We start from the raw sequence: 27,513 nt of genomic DNA, 5'->3' as shown, positions 1-27,513 counted from the left end.
GTGTCCCTTATTTATTTCTCAGGGAGTTGGCAACCCTATCCATACCTTAGCAAGCAAAAATCCATAATCATATATGGTGATGATCACATTGCATTACAGCCTTTAAATATTTAAAAGGCTTTGAATTGTATGAATGAGCGCTGCAGTGAGGAAAACATAACTGTGTCAATAGGCTTTCGAACACCAGCCCAGAACTTGTTTGTCTTGTACAAAGAGAGCTGCCACTGTCCTGGGTTTATATACAAAGAGGTACTCTTGCTGGAGCTGTGATACTGTGAAACTCTGCTGAGTCCTCTGGTTACAAGACCTTTAAGGTGAAGGTTGAAAACAAGTATTTACTTCAAGGATTTATAGTTTGAACTTTGCTACTTGGAAAAAAAAAACTGAAAAAGAAACCCTCGCATCTCCTGTTTTATATAAGAGAAAATTTTTTCGTCATTCATGATTAGGAATTGATCCACGATGTTGAAGAGTTATCACTGCAGCGTAATTGCACTGAGAGAATACATTATTTATGAGCGACTTAGCCTCATTAATCTGTGAAATGTTCTGAAAGCACGATCATTTTATTTTTCTCATGACTTAGTGTTTTGCAGATCTGTGCAGAGAAATGAATTTGCTCTTTGATGCGCAGTCAGTTTCCTTGGCTGTCTTTGTGAAATAGTCTTCCTTGACAGCCCTTCCCCGGCGCATTCAATGAATCATTATCTGTGCCAATGTTTGCACTCAACCTGTCTTTTTTTTCTGCTTTGTCTTGCAGCTACACACTGACCTCGATAAGGGGGACAGTGCAGTGAAGTACACTCTCTCAGGAGAAGGGGCTGGCTCCATTTTCACAATTGACCAAACAACGGGGGACATCCATGCCTTAAGAAGTCTTGATAGGGAGGAGAAGCCTTACTACACCCTGCGCGCCCAGGCTGTTGACCTCAACACAAATAGGCCCCTGGAACCTGAATCAGAATTTGTAATCAAGGTCCAAGATATCAACGACAATGAGCCCAAGTTCCTGGAAGGTCCATATACAGCCAGTGTTCCCGAGATGTCACCAGTAGGTAAGTAATCATTCAGAGTTACTTTTAAATCCTTGGATCAGTATCATCATCGGCACACCGCAATTCTCAGCATTGAAAACTTTCTTTTTTCCACTTTGGAAACACATAAAGTTCTCTTCCAGGCGCATCTTTACAACCACAGGGTAAGACTGCTTCCCCCCAACAGATTTTGACATTTCAGAGGACCATTTATTCTTGGTGTGCCCCGAGTGAATTGCGCTGCTTTGTCTTTCAACGTTATCCCCAGGGAGAACAGATCAAGGTAATTCACGGGGAAAAAGGCTCCTCTTGATGTGAAGTGCAATAAAACCCTCAAAACTTCAAAATCAGCACTCTTTGGAGAATTGGTAGGAAAAACAGGAACAACGCAGCATAACCCCAGTGAACACTCCCAAATCACAGGCTGCATTGTAGATTAAGAAAGAGACTTTTAAGTTTATCAAAAGAAAAACATGTTGTGACCATGGAAACAGTGTACAAATATGAAATTTAAACAGCACCCACACACTGGATTAATGGCTTTGCTTACAAATAGCTAGTTTTTGGGCTTCTGAGGTCCAAAGGAAAGAAATCAAACAAGCACTGATGATTTATACTGTGACTTTCATTCTAAAGCATTAGCGAAAACTTCACTTTCCATCAAGCGACTGGATAGTACAGTTCATTTGTGAATTAAATCAGTGATTACATCTGCAACAACCCCATCCCCCACCCTGTTTGTAACACGAGCTTCCTGCTATAAGTGGAAAGTCTTAAGCTGAAACACCCCTGATGATATCATATGCAAAATGATTGGTGAAGCACCCCTGATGGTATCATCATAGTAATTTTTTCAGACTTTGCAGAGCTCCCTCAAGATCCATAGAACACATATCCCAACTGTTTTTACAGCTTGAGTAATACTCCCTATGGTGTTATAACTAAAATGACCTCCATGCCCATTTATTGGACTGCCCATTTAACTGATAATGGCAATGTGAATAAGCTTAACCAATATGTGACTGATTGCTGTTTTAGGAGAAAGCAATATCTAAATGTATAATATTCTGTGTAAAAATAGTAAGAGTATCCTATTTCTACATTGAAGAGGTTTAGTTGTGTGTTTGGGTGATGGAACTATTATTCCAGGTCCCATTAAAAAGTAATGGTGAAACCAAATTGGTACCAATTTATACAGAGGGACATTACTACCAGAAATGTCTTTGTTGAGAATTCAACTGTGTGAATTCAGCCGCAGCGGCCAGTGTAAACAACAACCCACAAGGATGCCTATACTGAGCTGCAACCATTGGATTAGCATTAAACCAAATGAAGTCATTATCAATATTTATAGCAGCAAGACTTGGGTGATCAATGGGCTCATTAACTGCTACATCTCTCTTGTTGTCTTTGTTAGCAGGGCAAAATAAAAGCTAAAAGATGCTGAGCATAAACACTGTAATGGCAGATAGAGTCAAGTAATCTATTTGCCCTCGTGGTAATAATCCTTTGTTAGCTATTAGCTTATCCATGAAGTTTTTAGGAAAAAGTTAATGTGCTGAAATGACTGTACCTTACTGTGCAAGGAGCCAGACCAAAGCACCTAGCCCAAGGGATGAATCACCTTTGTATCTACATATATATGAAAATGTAGCAAAGAACCAATTTTAAATTGTATCTTTAGCCAATATGTTACTTGCAGCCTGTCTCAAAAACTCATAATTTGTTCCAGCTTCATTAGTTCAATTTCTGAAAAATCCCAATTGCACCAATGAGATGATTTCTAAAGATCTAAAAACTAGGCATATCTGGGCAGTGTGTCCTTAAAAAATCTGAAGAAACTAGACAAGAGGAGAACAAAATTGTTATACCTAAAAAAAATCAATCTGCGTAAGATGAACAGTATCTGAAAGTCGTGCCCTTAATGAGGTCAAAATCCAGCAAAGACCTGACGAAAGACCTGAGAGACACATCTGACGCTTAAGCTGATGCATCTGCAAAGCCTCTTCAGAAAAAGTCTCAGTGGAATGGATGCTGTTGAGGTAAATGAGGAGGCTGAGGTATGCCAAATCACTGATGAAGTGGACAAAAATAGGTCTAATGGAGTGATGAATCTAAATTTGAAATTTCTGGTTCCAGTTGTCATCCATATGTACAGAGTCAGGTACAAGAGTGTGTGTCTGCAGCCATTTGCAGGCCCTGACATGGTTTGGGGCTGCACTTCAACTAGCAGAATTGGGGACCTGGTCAAAATTGATTAAGTTACAAACATAGAAAACTACTATCAGATTTTGATCCACCATTCAATATCATCTGGAAAGTCTCTGACTGGAAATAGCTTTATTTTTCCAGCATGACCGACTGACAAAAGCATTGTAAATGCAGCGAAAGCATATCTGTATAGAAGACACAGTACCAGAGCTCAGACCTCAACATTAGTGAACTTTAACTTAACAGAGGCCATAACAAAAGGCAGCCAACATACAAGGAAGAGCTGTGTGTGTTTCTTTGAAGACACTAGTCAGGCTTGAATGTCCTTCAAGAAGCCTGGAGAACTATTCCTGAAGACTACTTAAAGAAAGGACAAGAAAGTTTGCCTGAGAGAGTTCAGGCTGTGTTGAAGATTAAAGGTGGCGATACCAACCATTGACTTTCAAGCTCGTTAAAATCCGTTCTTGCCTTATATACTGCTTTTCCATGCACCAGAGTTCTTGACTGATGCTCACTGTATTCATTCTCTTCTTTTTTTTACTTCATATTTCATTTCAGTGTCATTTGACTTCCTCTACATTCTACTGAAACACATCATCGTCATTTTTTCGAATACTGACTGAGACGAATTGAATATTTAAGGTTAGATAAATATAATATATTTCCTTTTTGCAAAATGTTACCAGCAGTGACCTTTGAAGTCACTTCTTTCATCGTGTTCCTACTTATGCATTTGAATTTCCATAATAATAATAATATGAGTAGAATTTATTTGACTTGTTTATAGCCCTGCACCTAGGTTGGTGCCTGCTGCGTAGGTGTATGATGTGCTTAAAGTCTCTCAAACTCTCTCTGCGTCTGAGCTCTTACTGAAGCGGATTTCCTCTCCTTGGATGAACAGAAAAGGTGTTAAGTGTATTATCTCATCTATTGTATACCGTGTTGTAACATGATGCAGTCCTTCTCAGGTATGACTAATCAGGCACATGTGGAGGACTGAAACACTAATCCCTCACACCATGTTTAATTCCATTGTTACCATCTCCTCAGACTGAAAAGCCTATTTAGTATACATCAAGTTCTTTATAGAGAGCTAAAATCTTAGCAGAATTCCAAGCAACTATACAATCCCTGTGGTCAGCCTCTCTTGATCATACTAAGTATCCGATTGTGCACAGCTATCCAGACGTAGGCATGCGGTTGAGACGTGGACGTATGTGCGCTGCGAGTGAAGCATCATTGTCAACCTGTCTGCAAGTCCTCCTAAACAATTTGTCCATCTGCACGAGAACCCCCAGAAATGAGTTGTGGAGTTGTCAGACAGTCATGCTGTCAAGGCATCACTTATTGTTTCCTCACACTAGAAACTTTTTATTAAACCAGTTTAATTCCAATGCATTCAATCAGGATTGTGTTAGTGAAATTGTGTTTTCACTGCCAGCTAGTTAAAAGGGATGAGCAAAACATCCAACAAGTAATTATTCTGTCCCTGTTACTGAAGGAGTTTGGAAGACTGCCATCTTAATACTATTCTTGCCATGCCCCTTTGTTTTCTTAATGGTTACACTGTATAATGAATAGTCACATAAGAGTTTTAAGGGAAAAAAAAAAACAAAACATAAAACTGCTGCTCTATTGTTAAAGAACAGCTACTTTTTAGCAATGCACAAATCAACACACACAACAAGAAAATTGAACAACTTCCCAGCACATTATTTCTCCTCTGCACTCCTCCTCATTGCTCATTGCACTCCATCAGGGGCTCTGAATGTTGCGCATTAGCTGAGGCTTTCTCGGCAGAGATTCACCATTCATTAGTGTCAGGTGAGATTGTTTAGCAAACTGATGAGGTTCAAAGAGTTTGGATCTCGGTCTAATGAAGAAAGCGATTAGATCGAGTCAATATGTCTTCTGACTCCTGTCTGCAGGGACATATGTGACGCAAGTAACAGCCACAGATGCAGATGACCCTACCTATGGAAACAGTGCCAGAGTGGTGTATAGCATCCTCCACGGGCAACCCTATTTCTCTGTTGATCCCAAAACAGGTAAAGTACTTGTGTTTTTGTTTTTTGTGCTGTGAACATAATTTAGAATTTAAACAAAATTATAATGCAATGTTTTGCAAATCTCAGAAACCTATATTTTATTCACAACAGAACATATAAAGCATATCAAATGTTAAACTGAAACATTTTATCATTTCATTAAAAAATATTGTCTCATTTTGAATTTAATGGCAGTAACACGACTAAAAACTGGCTGAAAAACTAAGTGGTACTAAAAAGAAACAGCCAGAGGAACCTTTTGCATTAAGTTTGTATTACCGTAATTGTCGGGCTATAAGCCGCTACTTTTTGCACAAGCTTTGAACCCTGCGGCTTTTAGTCAGGTGCAGCTTTTCTAAGGATTGTCCATGATTTTTGTGATATCGTAAGAGGATTTGTTTTTTTTTGTTCCGTTGTTCTCCGGCACTACGTTGCCTGGCGGAAGGATCGGGGTTCAAGAGTGGTATGTTGGTCACATGTCTGTCCGCCAGGCAACGTATTGCCGTACGAAGTAGCACGAAAAACAAACTTCAAAGTAGCGCTGTGCGGTCAGCGTGAATGACAAGCGGCGATAAACTTGTGAAAAGCAAGTTATGCCCAACTCCACCGGTGGATTCTGACAGCGTGGAAAAGTGTGAAAACATCCATGATCACCAACGGATTTTGAAGGGCTGGACTGCAGCATGATGGAGAGGAGGACACCGCCACGGCCCTTCAGAGGGTGTTCGACTCTGACACTGACAACGAGGATTTGTTTGGTTTTGAAAGTGACAACGAAGGAGAGAAGCGGAGTTCGTTTCCGACACTGGAGAAGAGGACTTTGGTGGTTTTAGTGCGCAGGAAGAAGAGAAAGATGGTGGTGAATGACTGACTTTTCTTCTTGTTAAAGCCGTGTCACTGCACCTGAGCCTAAAAGGTAGTCCGAATCTATTTTTCTGGTGTGCTGTAGGTTATTGTTATGTACTACATTTGTTACTCGTTTATGAAGCACAGTACATGTTTCGTACTTGTATTTACCGCTACTTGTACATATACCTAAAAAGTTATGCAAATATGTACCCATAACTTGCTTTCAAAATATTAATAAAAGGGGTGTGTCTCCAAACAGCCATCTCTTTCCTGACTATTCCCTTTGTGCATATTCTCTTACATATGATAAGTCAACATTGAAACACCTGCGGCTTTTAGTCAGGTGCAGCTAATGTATGTACAAAATGTACAAAACAGGATTTTCCCCTGATTTTAGCTTGTGCGGCTAATATTCAGGTGCGCTTTGTAGTCAAGGGAAATACGGTAATTGGCAACAGGTCAGTAACATGGCAGGGTATAAAAGAGCTTCTTAGAGAAGCAGAGTATCTAAGAATTTAAGATCAGCAGACGTTCACCAATCTGTAAAAAAAAACTGCATCTACAAATTGTGGAACATTTGTAGCATAGATATAGCATTTAAAATAGTCATGATTGTGTTATGAAAATCACTTAATAGGCTCATGAAATAACTGTATGTGTTCACACAGTTCACCATGATATCCAAAAATGCAGGTTAAAGCTCTAGCACGCAAGGAAGAAGCCTTAAGTGAAGATAATCGGGAAACACTACCTTCTTCTCTGGGCCAAAGTTTGTTTTAAATGCACTAAGTCAGGACGCTACCTGACCCAATTTTTTTCAGATATGTTGCTGCAATCAAATTCAAAGTGTTTTTATTTATTTTAATGAAACGGTAAAATGTCCAGTTTAAACATTTATGTTTTCTGTCTTCCACTGTGAATAAAATATGGCTTTATGTGATTTGCATTGTCCCAAGAGAATTTAGTTTTTATCAGACGTGTGAGCATGTGTGAGAATTTAACACTCGGGAAAAACAGGCCTCAGAATTAACCTTGGGGCAATAAGACCTGAAAATCTGAATTATTTATTTGAAGGTTTAAAATTGGATTATAGGATGTGCTACACTAAAACCAAACTGCTTTAACATCACACATTCACCTTGAATATGGTGAATGTCATTACTTTGTTACTGAATCTCAGGCAGATAGATGCTGGCTAGCCAGTGTTGTGTGCAGATAGAGGTAGGTAATTTTAACCAGTATCTATCTATCTCTGGTGGTGAGACATTAACAGTGTTGGTTATTTCCATCTTATTTATATATGTGCTTTGGTCTCATGTGAAGGAAATGGCACTAAAAAGGTTGTGGAGTGGCAGCAGGGGGAGCATAAAAAAAAAAAATCTAAATAAAAAAAATAAGAATTCTGTACTTTCATACTGCCAGTACTTGCTGGTAGTAGGCCGCTGCTGGCTTGCTATCTGGAACTGTTCAAAGCATATGAAAATAGGTTCATACATATCACACAGCCAGATATGGTGGAATCTGTTGCTGATTATGCTGCTCATCCCAGAGCTTTACAGAGCACCTACTGTGACTGTATTTCAAACTCAAGCTGGAAAAAAATCAAACTGTTAAAGCAAATGTTTGCCCTGCTGGGTCTGCAGCTATCTACAAACGCACATAAACAAGGGGAACAAACACTGGGAGGTAAAAGGTGAGCAAAGGCAGGAGGACAACAATATACATAAATCGCCATGCATGTCACAGGAAGAGACGCTCTCCTTCTTCCCAAAAGAAAAAGATGACAGAAGTTAAAACAACTATAGTCTTTGATTTTGGATTCATGCATGTTAGATGTTTGCGGATCAAATGGGACATCCTCACCATATTGAGTAGAATGAGAAAAGGAGAAAATGTGGACCCACCTATGCTGGTTGCCTCTTTTTAGCCTGCCAACCTCCCACTGACCTAGCTATTAATCTGCAGTACAAACGCTCTCTGATCTCAGGGTCTCTGATCCTCAAGTGAATCATTATATGGCTTCACCAGAGCTCCCTATTGAATGTCAAGTGTTTCCAGTTTGTAAGATGACCTCTATTTCAGCCTTGGTCTGAGCACATATGCAGCTTCTTACACGGGAGTCAGCTGCTTAGGTGGAAATATATTGTGTTTTTTGAAGTAAATTGCAGATCTGGCATCAACTGTTTTTTTTTTTTCTGAGAATTTTATGTTCACCACTCTTTTTCCCTTTGTCTCTCTATCTCTCCATCTCTGTCTCTCACTATCTGCTCTTCCTTCTCCGCTATATCTCTTCTTTATTATCTGTATTTCTCATCAATCTTGCTGTACACCAGGGGTTATAAAGACAGCCTTGCCCAATATGGACAGAGAGGTGAAGGAACAGTACCAGGTATTAATCCAGGCCAAGGACATGGGGGGCCAGCTGGGGGGACTGGCTGGGACCACCACCATCAACATCACCCTCAGCGATGTCAACGACAACCCACCCAGGTTCTCTAAAAGTGAGTGCACGTTGCAGAAAACAACGTCTTCGGCTGTTATGTAGAGCAATGATGATGGAGATGACCTGATACAGGTTTGCGCATTTTTTTGATAATGAAATAAACACTGTGCAATTACAACGGGGCAGGGGGTATTCATCATATCTACTCTTTGTAATTGCTTTTCATTATTTGTCATTATGCACTGTCGTAAGCGATGGCCTGTTTATTTTGCATGATTGCATCTACTGCTACTACTCCTGGCAAATAAACCGGGGTTGGTTTTATTTCGCTCATGGGGCATCCTTCTATATTTGGATCAGATTTGAGCATGTCGCTGATGCATCAGGGATTGAGCCAGTGTATTTAAACTCGGTATTTTACTCAGTATTTTATATAAGCTGCTAAACAGATTAATTCAATTGTAGCGTTCACCAGGTCATGTAAGAAGCCATGCAGGGGGAAAAAAATCCCCAATTCTGTAAAATCATTGATCTGTGAAAGCTTCTCTGCATATACTAAGGATAAATATTAAACTCTCTGCACAATGTTTTCTATTCCAAGCCAGCAACTGTATGACAGGAAAGCACAAATACTGCTCTGTATTGATGCAGACTTTTTGCGGTATTTCAGGTGACACTGAATGGCCTCCTCTGAATGTAAATAGATGCAGTCAGACGGTCAAGCTCCTTTGGCTGCAAGGAAAAGATGATATTTCCATAATGCTGTCACAGCACAGAGGTTTGGGCCAAGTATGGTGGCTCTTCTGCCCTGTCCCAAATCCTGCCTTTGTCTTCTTCTTTTTTCCATTTATATGGGGCTTGCAGGTTTAAATAATGTGCGGTGGTCATGCGTAGAAGAACTTCTTTCAGATTCAGTAATATATTGCCGTATGAACCCACCACACATCTGTCTTTCCGTTGCTTGTTATTATAGATTATGTGTTTGGGAACTGTCAATCCCCTAAACCTCTGTGATGAAAAGCCAGCAGATGCCATTACTAATAGCGGTGTATAGTACCTGCATCTGGCTTAGCTGAATTAAATCCTAGAAGCTTGTTAACCCAATGACAGTGCCACATAACAGCTGTTTGTTACCATCTAATAATTTATAACTTGATTTTCTTTCACTCTGGGGTTTACAAAATGTTCTTGTTCTATCCTTGAAAGGACACGAACCTGAAAAGACTTTGAAATGACAGGATGTTCTTGGGAGTATTTGATTATTTATTGATTACATTTAATCGCAGCTCCTGGATTCACACATATGCTGCAGCTTTCCTCTCTCAATCCTTGGATCAATATGAAGGAAAAAGCTATGATCCATAGTAAAATTGAGGAATAACAAATGAGTCCTAAGATAGTACGCTATTATTTTCTTGTGGTATTGGACAGTTTGTGGTTTTGTTTTAGCATATTTATTTTTGAGAAACAAAGTAGGAATCGACTGTTATCAGAAGCACAATCACACAATTTCTTCTGCACATTTAGTTCTCTTTATTGATCCTTTCTAATCCTCAAGTTCAAGCAAGATTTTATTTGTCAAATAAAGGCTGAGCAAATAAAAAAACGTGCAACTGGTCTTTGCTGCTTTTTTTTTTTTGTTAAAGTATTGATTCAGTCTGATTGGAATTTGCTTATTAAAATGGCAAAGCAGTGAAGCTGTTGCAGCGGTCAGGTTCAGTCTGATTAGTAGCGCTTGCTAATCCAGTCATCATGAATAATATTGCAGTGCCTTCTGACATCGCATCATTCTGAGATTCCTTAAACTTATATAGATTGCAAGGACAAAATCAGTGGTGTAATTACCCTTAGACGTTCCGGGTCCACTTTCAGTGTGCTACTGAATCGCCCACACCACCTCCTTGAAGTCACTAGGTGTAGGCACTCGATTTTTAATGCAACAGTAAAGTTTTCATTTCTCTGGCAGCAGCAGAAACTGTTAGTTCAAACTGATATCCTTCTCAGCCAGAGTAGGGAAATTTAGAATGGAAAAAAAAAAGATAAATTTCTATCCACCACCTGGAGTAAGTGATAATCAATCAACCTGCTGTTTGTTTGCTTATAGATTTCTTCCCAAATCCTCGGCAGAAATGTCTGCTGTTGGTAGTATCAAAGCCCCTGGACTCTTGTGTATGTTGGTCTTACAGGTTGAGCCAACCAATTTCAAGGAGCCGAGCAGCCTTGATGTCCAAACACGTCAAAATTGAATAATATCATGCCTATAGCTACAGGCCTGACTTCAGACACAGAGAGTATCAGTTGCTTTGCCTGTGGGTGGATAAGACATCCTTGGCTCGGTGAGAGAATACTTAAAGCACAGAGGATGTAAGGAGCTCTACATTTCCATTTGATGACAATAGATGATAACAAATGAGTCCTGTCTGATTTATATAAACATACTTTTGTGTTGTTGTTGTTGGCAGGTTTCTTTCACTTGAGAGTTCCTGAATCGTCTACAGTGGGCTCTGCTGTTGGGAGAATCAAAGCCCATGACCTGGACATCGGAAAAAATGCAGAAGTGGAGTACACAATCGTGCCGGGCGATGGAGGCGCCATGTTTGATATCACTACCAATGAACACAACCAGGAGGGGATCATCATTCTCCGAAAGGTAGCTTCTCAGAAATGCAAATTGTTTCAAATAACGGTTGCATGTTTTATTAATGACATTAACACATGCATTTGCTGGAAGTGTTGAGTTACCAGAAATGGGAAAAGACCGGACTGTGTCAATCTCTACGGGTCAGGCTGTTGCAGTAATCTGAGCATATTTACTTACTGCCATCACGCATTGTTTTTTGTTATCTTTACACCCAGGATGTCCACATGGACAGTGTTGGGAAGGTTACTTTTAAAATGTATTCCATTACAGATTACAGAATACATGCCCCAAAATGTATTCTGTAACATATTCCGTTACGTTACTCAATGAGAGTAACGTATTCTGAATACTTTGGATTACTTAATATATTATCATGCTGTTTACAACTACGTGAATGTACTATTGCTGTGATTTATTACTGTTACTGAAGGTTCGTGGCTCCGAACCATAGTAAAGGGACCTCTGGCTAATACGTCGGTTCGTGTTGGGCTCGTAGCCAAAAAATAGCTTTACTTTGTTGTCTGGGTCAACTTTGCTAGCGAGAGACGAAGAGAGGCGTTGAAAGGCTGCTCCAACGGAACTTATTGTTTTTGGAGGAAAACACGAACACGGTGTACAGTCGAGTCTTAATAGCTTACTTACAACCAGTGTTGCCAACTTAGCGACTTTGTCGCTATATTTAGCGAGTTTTCAGACCCCCTTAGCGACTTTTTTTCTAAAAAGCGACTAGCGACAAATCTGGCGACTTTTTCTGATATTATTGGAGACTTATTTATGATGACTTTTTGACATGAAAACGCGTATCGCTCATACTCTCAACAAGCAGCGGTGCTGCCTTGGGCACCTCACCCGTGCCAAAGCGCTCACAGGCGGGGGATAGTCTTCCCCCAGCTGCTATCAGGGCAGGAGACGTTCACACCTGTGCGTCCAAATGGCAAATGAATCGCGCATGAGCGAAGCCGCTGCTCCCACACTGACTGTGTAGTCAATTCTTCTTTTACTGTTACACTGTTTTGTGGATCACAAGGTTTAAAACTACTTATAAACAAACACTCTCACACACAAAGTAACTCTCCCAGAGTGCCAATTTCGGATCACTTTTGCCAGTCCAGGCCCGGATAAAGGAGCAGGGTTGGAATTGTGACATTAAAAAACAATAATTGCTAAAAGAAATTTAATTTGTAGTTCTAAATAAATTCTAACTGCATTTAGGACGTTTTTTTTTACTCGCTTTATGTCTCTTCCACGATGTTATTTCTCTCTCCAACAGCGTAGGTTACAATTACATTAGCATGACCAATTATGCAAATTAGGCGATGACGTCATTTGGCGACTTCTAGCGACTTTTAGGACAGCCAATAGCGATTTTCCTTACTGAGGAGTTGGCAAGACTGCTTACAACTGGGCTCGTCTGGCACTCTTCTTGGCTGCAGTGGTTATTATTATATTTACATGCTTCCAGCTCCCGTTTTTGCTCGATGACAGCTCGTACTTTTCCTTTTTCTCCCTCCCTCGCTCACAGACACATAACGTGTATGGCAGTCCATTCTCCCTGCAGCACGGACTACACTGCCTATGATGCTACATTCTTTAGAGCTATACCTGTAGCATTCTGCCTATTAGCTTAGCACAACAACAACAAAAAGGCCTCTCTCACCCAGGAAACACGCAGAGAGAGAGCGTCACCCTGTAACCATGGCAACCGCAACGCTGCCGCCTGGAACAACAGAGCGTAGCTGTCAAACAAAACCCAAACAGTCCTGACCCGCCACAATATGAAACAGGGAAGTACCGCCGTGTAATCCATTAATTTCAACAAAGTAACTGTATTCTAAATACCACCTTTTTAAACGGTAACTGTAACGGAATACAGTTACTCATATTTTGTATTTTAAATACGTAACGGCGGTACATGTATTCCGTTACTCCCCAACACTGCACGTGGGTAATATGTTTAGTAGTGTGATTATGAGTTTTGAGCACTGCAAAAGGTTTTTTGTAGCATTTTTAGGCCATAGCAACAATATTCAAATAAGAGAAAGTGTTCAGGTAGTCCCTCTTTATGTTATGTTGTATAATGCTGGACTAGGCAGATGCAAGGGCCACACCTGTGATCTCTCAGTTGTGAGATGTTGCTCTCTGCTTGAGTCCTTGCTGTCCATGCCTTAAAGCACAGCACGGAGACATGGCATAACTCTCTCTGAGCGCCCGTGCTATATAAAGCATTCACTCAGCACGTCAAGGCTCATTTAGTATGCCATATGTTCTTTCTGCTAAATGGATTAATACATCGAGTGCATTGTGACCCACAGTGAGAGGTCTTGGTTGCTGGCTGTTTTGAACCACAGAGCAAAAGTATCTCATTTAATACCAACTTCTTTCACCGCACACAGCATTAGAGTGGCCACGATAACACTTCACAAAATGGTAAGTGGCACATAGTGATATTAGTGAAATGTATTACTCCTAGGATAAACCCACTGAGATCTGTCATCACATTTTCGAGGGGGGCCTCGAACTGCAAGAGGTGAAAAAAGGCCATTACAGCCACAGACTAAAATTAGAGAGAGAAATAGAATGGTCCAGCCAGCGCAATCACTTCTAATCTGCTAAAAATGAAGCTATATTAAGACTGATTATGCAATCCATTATTACATTTAAATATGTATAGTCAGTGCTGTGCAAAAGTCTTCAGCCACCTATGGGGAATGGAAATGGGGAATAAGTTCAGTGATTTATTGAAATGTGCATACATGGAGACACACTATGTTAGAGGAAAACAGAGTTTGTACAAGTCTGATTAGCTTGAAAGTACAAAGGAGTGTTAAGACCACATTAAGAAAAAAAATGCAAAATGCCTTGGCACTGTCGTGTTGTGTGATACAACATACATTCTCTTTATTGCAGAAGAGTGTAACCATTGTTCCCTTGCATTTGTCCATTTTGCTTTGCACAAATCTGGCCAACTCAGAGTTTGTGTGCTTTTTTTTGTTCTGAGCAGATGCAGATTTCTGCACCATTTTTCCAACGTCCTTATAATTATCACCACATAGTATTTATGTGCTAAAAGAGGGATAATTTCCTTGTAACTGTAAGTGTAATTGATTTCACTGCAGAAGGCATTTTGTATAGAGCAAAACAGCTGTGGGGTTTTTTTTCTTAAAATCACAACAGGAATCTTCACATTTCAACTTTTTTCCTGAAAAAGAATTTTGACTTTATTCTCAAAATGATTAATAATTTATATATATATATATTTTTTCTTAATGTGGCCCTGATACTCTGTGGTATGAAAGTCAGTATTTCCCATGACCAGCTTTGAATCAGAATCAGAATACTTTCTTAATCCCTAATGAAGGAAATTATGTAATTTTGCTTTTTGCTTTTTATGACAGTCTGAACCTGAAGTTTTCTTGTCATGGACTAGTAACTAGTTTTTGAAGGACATTCAAAGCTTTTCTTTGGATGTTGGTCATGATGATCTCACACTGCTACATTAATGTTGAGATACGGGCTCTGTGTTGGCCAATCCATAACCAAAAGCTTACCTTTGTGGGTTTTTCTGTCCAGGTATAGTTCGACTGAATTGGCAGTGTGTTTAGAATCACTGCCATGCTGAAAAAATCAAACAAATGGTTGGTGTTGCCAACCAGATGCTTTCCACATTGCACTACATGGTAAATTAAAACCTACGTTTGTAGTTCCATTTGTTTTTCCTAGATCCATAACACCACTGGCTGAAATGCAAAGCTATGACAGAATGTGTCATAAATCCAAGTTTAAAAAAATTATTTGTTTTTGTAACAGGCAGCAAGCTACGAATTTGGCATGATTTAATTTAAGTCATTACAAAGTTGCTTGTTATGTATAGAGACAACACTGGTTTATCCAGTGAGGTGCCTCTTTTATACTTGAATATAAGTGGTAAGTGGCTTAAGAAACCAAAATAAACATTCCTCTGTAAACAGTCAGGTAGAAATTCTGAAAGCAAATGAAGAAGCAGCCAATGTCCAAAGGGAAGCTTTGAAAGACCATCAGAAGTATTGCTCAAGACCACCAAAAAAAAGTGACCTGTGCTGCTACTCCAATATCCATTGCTATGTTTTGGATTTGAATAACACAAAATTAGTATACATCAATTGTCCAGTGTCTGATTTTAAAACTCTTTGAAAAAATAAGCAGAACTGTGCAGAAACATTTTTGTGTTGTTTTTTTTTTGTCATTTAAACAGGTTGAAAAGTTACATTTGAAATTACTTAAAACAATTTACCTCATTTACTTTCATTTACTTTCATTCCACTTCTGTGGTGTTAGCTAGATGCTGTATAGTGATCGAGTGTATTTACATCTGCACCTTAAATACATTCAGCTGCACTGGCTCCCCGTTAAATTCAGAATCCAGTTTAAGGTTTTGACCTTGACTTTCAGGGCTCTGCATGGACAAGCACCAACATATATAAGTGAACTTTTACATCCATACATTCCCAGTAGGTCCCTGAGGTCATGTGACCAGGGCTTGCTTGCTGTCCAACACACGAGGCTGAAAACAAAAGGCGACAAAGCTTTTGGAACTGTGGCCCCCAGATTGTGGAACTCTCTCCCTTTAAACCTGAGATCTGTGGACTCAGTGGTCGCTTTTAAAAAACAGCTAAAAACTCATCTTTTTAAACTTGCTTTTGGTTGATTTTTATTGTTAGGTTTTAGCTTCTGTGAAGCACTTTGTGATTTTTATCTTGAAAGGTGCTATATAAATAAAGTTTTACTTACTTACTTACTTTACTTACATCACAAAGATGAGAAGAAAAAAAGAGTGTGACCAGGTCTTTTCATTATTTTCTCATTGCTGACTAAGTGTCTTCGTGCCATTACTGAAAGCCACAGCCAGCTACAGGACACAGGCTGCAGGACACAAAAATGAACTCATTCAGCAATAATATGCATTAACCTGTCTATCAGATTTAAATGTTCATTAATTCAAGGTGCAGGAACACTGTACTGGATTGTGCTGGTCCACTTTAACGCCTGAGTACACCCCATGATTCAACAGCTTGTAGAACCACCTTTAGCGGCAATAACTTGAAGCAATCATTTTTTTTCTAGGACTTTATCAGTCTCGTCTGTGGAGGAATTGTGGTTCCAGCAAGGAACCAAAAGCAAGGTCCCAGTAAAGTTTTCAATCAGGTTGAGTTCTGGACTTTGTCTCGGTCATTCCAGCACCTTGATTCTTTGCTTTTTCAGCCATTCTGTGTTATCTGTAGAGAGAAAAATCCAATTTTAGATTTAGACAAAGAGCTGTGACACAAAAAAGCAAACCTCGAAATTTCTTCAAGTCAGAATATCCTCATTAAAATCATTTATGCCATGCTCTGTTCTGTTGTTACCCTTTCTTTGTGGTAAATCTGGTTAACAACTTGAAAAATCTTTGTGTTTAAACACACATAAATAGACATAATGTCGCTCTTACACCCACAGCAAAAGGATGATATTTCTCTTTGGACATTGAAAGCCTTCAAGTCAATTGCAGTGGGTGGGTGAGTGCTGCATGGGCAGAGAAGAGTCACATTGCAGTCTCATTAAGGTTTCACCGGCCGTCTCTTAAAAGGTACACCTTTTACAATGATGGCATGCATCACAAAAAAGTGCACTAATAGAATTTTATATAACTTTAATTACCACTGGATTGATTTTTTGCCTTCATCGGGCCATATTAATCAAAATCAAGGTCAAAGTGCCCATGTACACAGAAACACGGGCTTCCTGATGTTGATTTGTTTGCCTCTCCATTCTGTTTTGTTTTATGAAAGCATCAAGCATTAGAGGCCTAACTAATACTGTGCAATATGTTGTTTTCAGCAGTACACAAACTCATACCTTTCATTGCCACTTGGAGCCATAACACAATAACAGAAATGCTCACGCTTCCACAATTTTGCCATCATGCCAGTATCGCTGGAACAGCTGGCAAATGTTTGGTTCACTATCTCAGGAAGTGCCATGTAACAATAGAGAACAAATAATGTGAAGGTGTAAAAGTTAAAATTACCCACACAATAAACTACACAGATGCACTCATATAAAGTTTTTCGTGCATTCTCGCGTTCTCTCTAAGGACAAAGAAACATGCAGAAATATCAGCTCTCAATCACTTAGCAGCTGACTTGCTCACACAAGTCTATTGTTACACTGATACCTTTGTATTCTTTTGCGCATTTCACTTTAGCAGGATGCAGCAGACCCCTGTGGTGAGTTTAAATGGCATTTTCTATCAGTGGTACTGAGATTCAAGAGAAAAGGGGAAAAAAAGTGCAAAGGAGAGCTACATTTGCATGATGAAAAAGCCAGAAAATGTCAGCATCGTGGAAAAGAAGACAATATAAATGTCAGTGACTAAAGATTATGCTTAGCATACTTTTATAGAAAACATTTAAATGTGTTGGAACAAATGTAATCGATAAACCACAACTTTTTCTGTTTTTTTTTTTTTGTTTCTTTTAAAATACTTATTTAGCAGCAACATTTAATTTTAATTTCATTTGATGTCCTTTAATTTTTCTTATCTCGTAATTATTTTTGGTTGTGTGTAATTGTGTATAAAAAGAGTCTTCCTTCACAGCGTTACAGCTTCACATGAAAAATCACTTCTAGAAGTTAAAGAAGTGGGTTTCACATTAAAACTTTCTTTCTTTACTAAAAAAAAAATCACTGCTAAGGAGTTACAACAGATCCGTTTTTGTCTCTCATTTTATTCAGGGACGGAGCATTTATTTCATCTGATTGCAGAAGTATTTGAAAAAAAAGGTGCAGCCAATTCTATCTGTATTTTGTGCCTTTCAGGCTTTTTCTGATGTAAGTGTCTAAAATTTTCTTTGGGGGAATGCTAATCTGCATTTGTTTTTCTGATCTATCAGACCGAGGTATTCGTTAACTGGTACGTTTTTAGTACATGCCCCAGCACACGACTACACAAAGGTGTGTGATCCTTTGATCCTCCAAAAATATGCAGCTGAGTGAGTAATTGATTCACTGCTTAGTGTAAGAGCTCCCTCAGTATGCTCTATACATGTGTGCACGAACATGTGCAAACCGGTGTGTGCAGATCGTAGGCACGCGTCTGTACACTGAAAGCGAATAGTGGATATAGTCATAGCTGTAGATCATTATATCGTGACCTTCTCATTGACAGTAATGGAAAAACAGAATGAAACAGGAGGCAATTATAATGTAAATGAAGACAGTTATTTGTTTACATCAGGCATGGCCTCGATGGATGGCAGGGATGCATCTTTCCTGCTATTGTTTTACTTCCCATGTTTGATATGCTGCCATAACAACAATGCAGCATTGTTATGTATCCCCTACAGTAGCATGGTTCTGTACAAAGCCAGCATTGAAGGGAGGCATTCTGAGCCCCTCTAACTGACCAGACCCCCCACAGGGTAATTTGCCAAACAACACATGCTCCTTCCCATCTGGGATTACGATATTAGCAGGAGTGAGAAAGAGAAAAGAGGAAGAATGAGCATTGCCTTGGAAAGGTGTGGGAAGCAGGTAGCCGGAGATGAAGCCTTTAAGAGTTGTTCACCGTGTTCCCCAGAATACTGACCTGCCTACGGACTTGTCTTTTTTCAGGTTGATAGACTATCCCTAGAGACAGGTGTGCAAATGTGCACAGATCACCCCTCACTCTACCTTTCCCCCTCCCTCTCTGTCTTTCTTGTCTTTTTTTTTTACTTCCCTTCCTCTCACACACATTAAAAGCAGTGGGGTAGAGACAAGAGCCACATTGTGCACAGAGCAGAGTTTGGCAGACCTCAAATTAAAGACTCAGGAAGGTTGGCTATGATAAGAGGATCAGGCTGAGTGTTGGGTTCAAAGGATGATCATCTGTTTCCCAGTCTACCAATACAGGGGGAGAGGTAAAAAGAGGCACAGTGGCATAGGGGGAATTTGTACATCCCATCTGCAAAACATAAGATTATGGGAGACAATAGGTAAATCCACCAATGAATTCCCAAGGAGACGTACTGACAAATGTGTGCATACAGAGGGACATACTGTACATGGAAAAGCATGCAATGGCACACAGTTTGTTCAAATACTACTATAGGTATATGGAGAAGACTCGCACACCCACATATTGAGAGATCTTGCATGATAACCTTGGGTTACGACGCTAGAATAGTTTTCAGTCAGATTGAATGCTGTTTGTCCATTTGCCTGTTTATTTGCCTTCTCCTGGGAGGGAAAAAAAGATGGCAGATATGTGTAATTGAAATGTGCGAGGCCTAAAGGAACAGCATTGTTTAATGACAGCTTGTGTGGCTTAATATTTGCTGGCTCACATTCAGGGAATCTATTTTAATACAGGACTATCTCCTCCCTGTAAAAACTGAATGCCCCCAGCGGCCACAGTGCATTGAATAAAGAGCATTTGCTGCAAACCTCTGGCACCACTTCCAAATCCATTACCACAGAGAGCGACAGTGGTCCATAAACCATTGTAGAGAAGTACAGACGACTTCAGTTGCAAGCTGCTGTATCTATAGCTTAACCACGAGTATTTATAAACAACTGGGGTTGGTAAAAGAATATATCTAGAACATACGTATGCAATATGCTAGGGAAAGTCTGGACAGCTCAGCCAGCATTCCTGTAACCTCAGATGATAACAGCATTTCCATGCCAGTCCATCTTGCCTTACACCTACATGTATCTGGGCATCCTACTGGCAAATTTCCTTTTTTAAATACATTTGAATTTAAATATTTTTATTTAAAAGGGACAGTCTATATTAATATGCCAGAGTTAGCCAAATGGCTATGTTTCATCTCCAGTGCCTGGCAGTTCAGACAAAATAAAATAAAATAAATAAATTTAACACATCATTAGATAAGACAAATATGATATGGTTCTTTGGATATTACAGTGTTTTTGAGCTGCTGTTGGATATTTTGTTACAATGGCGTCATGTCTGGCATCGTTTTTGATTGGAAAGGTTGTCAAGGTTTTCTATAGTTTATGTTCATGGTCTGGCTATTTCTTAGCAAGAGTGAAGTAAGTTTATTAATCAGAGGCTTGATGCTACAAGATGTTGAACTCCAATTTTTCTCTGTGGCAAGGCTAACACCTTTGCGCTGAAGCTTTACCAACATGAGGGTGAGAATGGATTAATGAAAGACATATTGTATAGAGATTAGACCTCAGCTTTAAAGGTCCAGTCTTTTAAAAATCGGTTGCCATGGATTTTGAAGTTGTCGGTTAGGATTGTTAGATTATTGTTAGTATATTTAAGTTGGTTGTCAAGGCGGTGTTGGAAGATCACTGCATTAAAAATGCACAGAAAAAGTGAAAACACTCTTTAGACATAGCTTCATCTTAAGAATACCAACTTTCAAACAAACCAAATACACAGAAAATGTAGCGTCCGCGCTGTAGGCATTTGTGCTTAAATTCTGTGCTGCATTGTGCCACATTTATAGAAACATACATGCAGCAATAGCAAAAGTACACTTGACATAGAAATAAGTTTAGTGCTTAGTATAAAAGAAATAACATAGTTTTACAGAGTCAGTGAACATAGGTGTCATTTCTCACTCTGTCCTTGGTGCTGAAACATCTGACAAAGAAAAAAATGGCTTGAAGGTTTCAAACTTAGCATATACTCACCAGCCACTGTGTTACCTACCACATCGCCACAATTCAGTACATTTAGCCATGTAGACATCGTCAATATGACCTGCTGAGGTTCAAACTGAGAAATAGGGATATAGGGATAGCGAATAAAGGGGAATGTGCCGTGGTTTTTGGTATCAGACAAGCATTTCCCATTCAAAAATCTTTCAGTTTTCAGAGAATCTGAAAGACTCTGAAAAAAACATTCAGTGGGTGGGAGTTCTAAGGGTAATAATCATTTTCTAATTCAAGAGGTCAGTGGAGACTGGAGAAACTTCCTGGAGCTAATAATCAAATAACCACTTGTTACAACCAAGATTTGCAGAACAGCATCTTTAAAACACAAAGCAGATTGAATGGAACAGCTGAAGCCTACACCAGGTACAACTCCTGTCAGCTAATTACAGGAAACTGAGCCTTCAATTTGCCACAACTCACCAAAACTGGATGGTACGGAGGACTGAAAAAATGTCTTCTCTGACAGTCAAATTTAGGGTCAGAATTTGGTGCAAAAAACTATGAAATGATCTATGATCCCTATGAAAATAGGGATCCATATTGCCATCAACAGGCTGCTGGTGGTGTTGATGCAATGTTTGCACACTTTGAACCATTTAGTATCAATTCAGCATGATTTAAACTCTACACCTGGTTGTTGTTGTTGACTGTGTCTGTCCCTTTATGGCCACATTGTAAGTAAGCTCAAATGATCTCAAACTGGTTTCTTGAACATGAAAGTAAGTCCACTGGCGCCCAAACTTACCATATCAAAGACCACTTTTCTGGGGCTGACAAATCTGCATCAATGCATGAGGCTGTCACAAGCAAATTTCAGACCATATCTGAAAAGTTTTAACTGAGATAATGCTTCATACAAGACGTCTATAAGATTCAAGACTCCATCACTCTTGCTTATAGACGCTATGGTAGCATACAAGCTGGATTATTTAATGTATTTAAATGTAAATAGAAAGAATGTCTTTCAAGACTTTGAGTTAATAAAGCAGCAGTCAAAGTCAGCCAATGAGTCATCCAGCTTGCATAAGGTGACATTTTTTTTTCTGCTCCCAAAGAACAGCATGTTCAAGTGATTAATGTTATAGTGTTGCATGGCATTTAAGTAAAGAGTGTGCCACCAATAGGGAGCAAAACAAATTCGACTGATTGCTTGGTTTGCCTTCGCTCAAAATGTCCATATTTAGACTTCCCCATAGTCAATTGACTGTACTGAGAGAAGAAGTCTTTTTTTTTTTTTTCAGCCTTCCTGCCATCAATTAAGGACTTAATTTTACTGAAGCCATAAAGTGACTGCAGTCTAATTTCTTCATCAGACATGTCATTACTGTGCTGTTTGAACAGTAATCATTTCAGAGCATGAATGCTGTTAGCGCCTTTCAATCTCGCTGAGATACTAGCTTAAAAAAAAGGTCAAACGACAAACACAATGAACAAGCTGCTTGAAGGACCAAGAAACTGTGAAGAATATTGGTTGAATGCAAAAGAACAAAGAAGACTGATTAGACAAAGGCACATTCATTCAAATGTCTTGAAATAACATGCCATTGTATTGTAAAACCATCTGAAACATAAAATGCTCATAACCTATATATTTGTAAAGGATAATAACAGTTCCCCCCTAACTAACAAACAAACAAACAAACAAACAAACACGCCAAAATGAATCCCCCAAAAAACAGAGACCATGGAGTGGCATGATACTACCTAGTCCTGCTCAAAGACAAGAGTTGAAACTCATCTATTGATTAACGTGCCGAATGTTCCAGTAGGAGGTGAAATGAGTTATTTTAGGCCTGGTGTAAAAGGAGTCCAGAGATGGGGGGGAAGCAGGAAACAATATGTCAGCACAGCGGGAGATTCAGGTGTCCAACACATGAATAACACCTTGCGGAGACGCCAAGCAGGGAGCAATGTGTGTGCATGTCGGTGTTTGCATGTGCCGTCTGTGAGCAAATACCTACGACAAGAGAAAAAGAGGAGAGAGAGTGACAAAGAGGTGGCTGAGGTGGTGCTAGGAGTCGATGAAGTGCCTTCTCTCTCCGGTGGCCTGGGGAGGCGTGGGTGTTATAGATTAAACTAGTGTCTCGGGGCTCATCTCATGGCTAACCCTGTCCTATTAAGAGTGGCAGCGCGAGTCTTTCACAGTCACTCTACTCAACTGCAGTGTGGACAGAGCTGCTGGCAAGGCTCTCACATGGCACTCCACTGTTGTGAACACTGGGGGGATGGAGATGCTTCGAGGCAGCCAAGGACACAAACCGATGTGACTGATGGCAGCACAATAAAGTGAGCAGCTCTTCTCCGCAGTGTTAGGACCCCCTGGTATTCACAGGGACATGAAATGGCTCTCTGGGGCATGTAAGCTTTTCTCTACTGATGATAAGCTCTTTGTGCTCTGTGGTCAGTTGACTGCTGATAGCACAATTGTGGCCCCAGGGCTTAAGTATTCGTCTGCATGGCCGAATTTCCCCGAACTGTCAGTCAATGACTGCGGTGACTTCACGAAGGTGTCATTCATTTTAGACAGCCCTACTAAACCAAGCCTCATAACTGCTCATCTCACAATCTCAGTGGAATCCGAAGCGACTTTGTATCCAACAAATAATGTGTTTAGCTTATTGGACTGGCTTGTCATGTAGGCTCGGAAGGTATTGATCTCACAAGAAATAAGCATCCAGACAACACGCACTTTTGCTATTCAGAGAAATATGTTTGCTCACGCGGCTGCTATTAGAAATGTGTAATATTCTGGGCATGTTTGGCTTAACTTTGATTTGCTCTCGAGGGGGTTGGAGGGGTTGGTGATTCATAAGCAGTATTGTAAATATATAATGCTGTGGTTAAACGGATTTAAAGCCGCTCTGCATATCACAGATTAACCAACACTGTTGGATTTTTCACCCATTTAATCTTCGGCCCTCTTCAGGTAACGCAGGCATTAAGCACAAACAAATAAAATCAGCCCTCTAATGGCTTGCTGTGCTGTGATAATGATTCATCAGTGGGAAATACTAGATACAGTCCCTGCTATTGGCAGAAAACCATCCCCCCCGTTAGTAGGCGAGCATAGCTGAAGTTGAAGAAGAGTATTGAACTCTGCTATTGTTACAGTATACTGAAGTGAATGCACAAACAAACGGTGAACTTATTAAATATGCATATCATCCTGCCTCTCACATCCCTAAAATAACCACCAAGGTAAAAAAAAACAAGACAAAACAAAAAAACAACAACAGTTGCAACTAACACTTTATGCTGTTATGAGAGAAAGCTGCGAAGGCGCAACTGAGACATAAATTACTTTTTTTTTTTTTGGACTTGCCCTTATAAAATCTCAGTATAAATCATCAACGAGCTCATCCATTGTTCTGTATTCACACATGGGAATCTGTCGATGTAAGGACTTTTTAACGCGTGCGAAGGATAATACTGTACCTGTGAGACTATGATGCTGTGATTAGTCCCCAGCTCTGAATTAACAAATTCCCTTGGAACATAACAGGTTCAATTGGCAAGGAAAAAAAAAAAAAAAGTTCCTCCATTCAGTATCACTGCCAGTGCAATGAAGGTGCACATTTACATATCAAAGGGCGCTGCGCCATGTCTAGAATTTCAAGTATGTTCTGTTGTGATGTTGAAGAGCAGCAGCACTGACATGAGAGGAACTTGGTTTGTCCTCCTTACAAATTCCACCGTTGATACGCTTCCTTGTTGCGTCTGCAGTCACCCGTAAAAAGGTGCATAACAACTGAAGCAATAATGAGACACTTTAAACATTTAATTGAATGGTATGCGACTTGTTTATGGACAATATACATGTGGGGATGTGGGTAATACTTAGCGATACAGAGCTGGCTTCATAAGTAGGTCATCTTCGAAGGAGAGGAAGAAAAAAACCTAAAATGATACATGCAGGCACAGAATGAATGGCCGTTTTTTTTTTTTCCTTCTTGGGAAATTTCCCCTATGGCCTGCAGGTCTGATTTGATTCTCCCCAAGTCAAGCGTTGACACATTAGTACGTCTTCTCATTAACTCAGAGTTTCTCATTACCCCCTCCTGGTCCCATTTTATTCCAATTTAACCACAGCTATCCCAGACATACTTGGACCATCATGTGTCTCAGACATATTTAAAAGGCCGTGAAGCTCTGAACATTACTGTTTGCACTGTGGAATTCGCTCGATGGTTTGTCCATGCTAATCTCCCGCTTCCATTTGCGAAGTAAATGAACTGCACTTTGCCCCTGTGTTGTCATCTCTTTTCATTTAATAGGAGACTCGATATCAAAACCTTTCGATCCTCTGCCGTAGTACTCCATAAAAAGAAAAAATAATAAAGCCATAATAAAGCACTAATACGTGCTTTATTATCCCGGGGTGTTTGTTGTGTGTTTTTGGTTTTCAAATGCTGGTGTAGAATTTGAGAGCTCTGCTCTTTATTTTGATACTGTAGAAGAAAATATCCTGGGGGGTCTTTGTGCAATCAAATATTATTGGCAGTGTTTGGTAAGCCTAAAACAATATGATGGGGGAGGGTATTAAAAGGTTTGGATTTCACTCTGTTGAATTGCTACACACTGAATAAACATGTCAAATGAACTTAATTAAGTTTCATAATGAGCGAAATGTTATAAATGTGATAAATGTTGCATAAAATGATTCAGGGCAGGAATATTTTTATGACATTTAAACAGTGTTGGGGAGTAACGGAATACATGTACCGCCGTTACGTATTTAAAATACAAAATATGAGTAACTGTATTCCGTTACAGTTACCGTTTAAAAAGGTGGTATTTAGAATACAGTTACTTTGTTGAAATAAATGGATTACACGGCGGTACTTTCCTGTTTCATATTGTGGCGGGTCAGGACTGTTTGGGTTTTGTTTGACAGCTACGTTCTGTTGTTCCGGGCGGCAGCGTTACGGTTGCCATGGTTACAGGATGCCGCTCTCTCTCTGCGTGTTTCCTGGGTGAGAGAGGCCTTTTTGTTGTTGTTATGCTAAGCTAATAGGCAGAATGCTACAGGTGTAGCTCTAAAGAATGTAGCATCATAGGCAGTGTAGTCCGTGCTGCAGGGAGAATGGACTGCCATACACGTTATGTGTCTGTGAGCGAGGGAGGGAGAAAAAGGAAAAGTACGAGCTGTCATCGAGCAAAAACAGGAGCTGGAAGCATGTAAATATAATAATAACCACTGCAGCCAAGAAGAGAGCCTGACGAGCCCAGTTGTAAGTAAGCTATTAAGACTTGACTCGTGTTTTCCTCCAAAAACAATAAGTTCTGTTGGAGCAGCCTTTCAACGCCTGTCTTTGTATCTCGCTAGCAAGTTGACCCAGACAACAAAGTAAAGCTAGTTTTCGGCTACGAGCCCGACACGAACCCGACATATTAGCCAGAGGTCCCAACACTGCATTTAAAACACTTTCTAGTTGCCACATTGGCTGTTTCAGCTAACAAAGGTGACTGTTTCATAACTAAGAAAAGACACACATCTTTCAAAGAAATGCACCATACTATTAATTTGTTGGCAAAAAACCTGGGACATCTTAATAAGTAGGAATTTTTGTCAAACAAAGCTGTTGTGAATGGGAGGGTGAATGTGAATGCATTGATTTCAGAGCACCTTGTAGTTAGTGGCTTGTGAGAAATGTTAAAACATTTGCAAATATGCAAATGCAGAGAGTATAACTGCAGAAGCAAAGAAGTTGAGAAAAAAAGAAACAAGAATATGTGAATCATAACTCATATGTGACAAATATGTAGTAATGACGAATAAGCCAACCAGCGGTTTTAAGATATAGGTGACTTTTTGAGTCTGACAAAATTGGCTAAGCGTTGCTGCAGTTTAAGAGTGCCTTATTAAAACAGTCACATTTAAAATGCCTGAATCCACATGCAATTAAATAGCATTGCTCATGCTCAACTGTTTTCAGGCATTATTTATGCAAAGTCATTTGTCAGCTGGAGCTCCAAGACACCAGCTGCGCTTGCTAGGAGATTTGTGTCAAAACTGTGGCAAAGTCGGTGTGTGAAAGGAGCATTTCCTCATCGCATCCCACAAGACTGTCCTCGGCTAGCTGCGGATTACAAGAAAATTAGACAGTTATAAAGGGTGAGATTTTGGGCCTGTATCCTAATTGTGGTGATGCAGCATGTTGAGATGGAAAGCAGAGCTTCTCCCTATCCCCAGTGAGATTCTGGCTAATGAGGCCGGGCGTACACCTCCTGCTGTCCACAACCCCACCACCGCCTTCCCTCCTCCTTCTCCACCTGTGCAAGTATTACTGTTGAACTATGCATGGCTGTCTACAGATGCCGGTCCAGGCACAGTATGATGTACTATGCCAGAGGGCCTATTATTAGCATGTTATTCATTTTGCTTTGTTTATGCGGGGTTTGAATCAAATAAATCCAGGTAATGAGAGTTGTTTTAAATATCTTATTGGTGCAGTTATTTCAGTTCTCTCAAACATACTTTTTAGGAAACAAAATCACAGAGAATTCCTTTTGATGCTGGTTTCCAGGAATTCACAGCAGGAAGCTCAGTAAACACTGACTGTTGTACATTTTAGACTACTTTGCAGGTGTCGGTGT

The 27,513-nt window shown here is 39.8% G+C and overlaps 1 protein-coding gene across 1 annotated transcript in view; it reads left to right on the top strand.

The window, feature by feature from the left end:
• LOC146511685 (cadherin-12-like) overlaps positions 1–27,513 on the top strand; it is a 113,201-nt gene that overhangs the window by 57,909 nt on the left and 27,779 nt on the right. The window contains exons 3-6 of the mRNA XM_085171606.1: positions 761–1,055; positions 5,174–5,293; positions 8,476–8,643; positions 11,048–11,235. Of these exons, the coding sequence (XP_085027732.1) occupies positions 761–1,055; positions 5,174–5,293; positions 8,476–8,643; positions 11,048–11,235 (771 nt within the window). The remainder of the gene's footprint in view (positions 1–760; positions 1,056–5,173; positions 5,294–8,475; positions 8,644–11,047; positions 11,236–27,513) is intronic.

This window comes from Neolamprologus multifasciatus, chromosome 9, assembly GCF_963576455.1.
Source record: "Neolamprologus multifasciatus chromosome 9, fNeoMul1.2, whole genome shotgun sequence".
In the NCBI taxonomy this organism is placed as follows: Eukaryota; Metazoa; Chordata; class Actinopteri; order Cichliformes; family Cichlidae; genus Neolamprologus; species Neolamprologus multifasciatus.
Note: the sequence above shows the minus strand (reverse complement) of the source record. Positions and strands in the feature narration are given on the sequence as shown.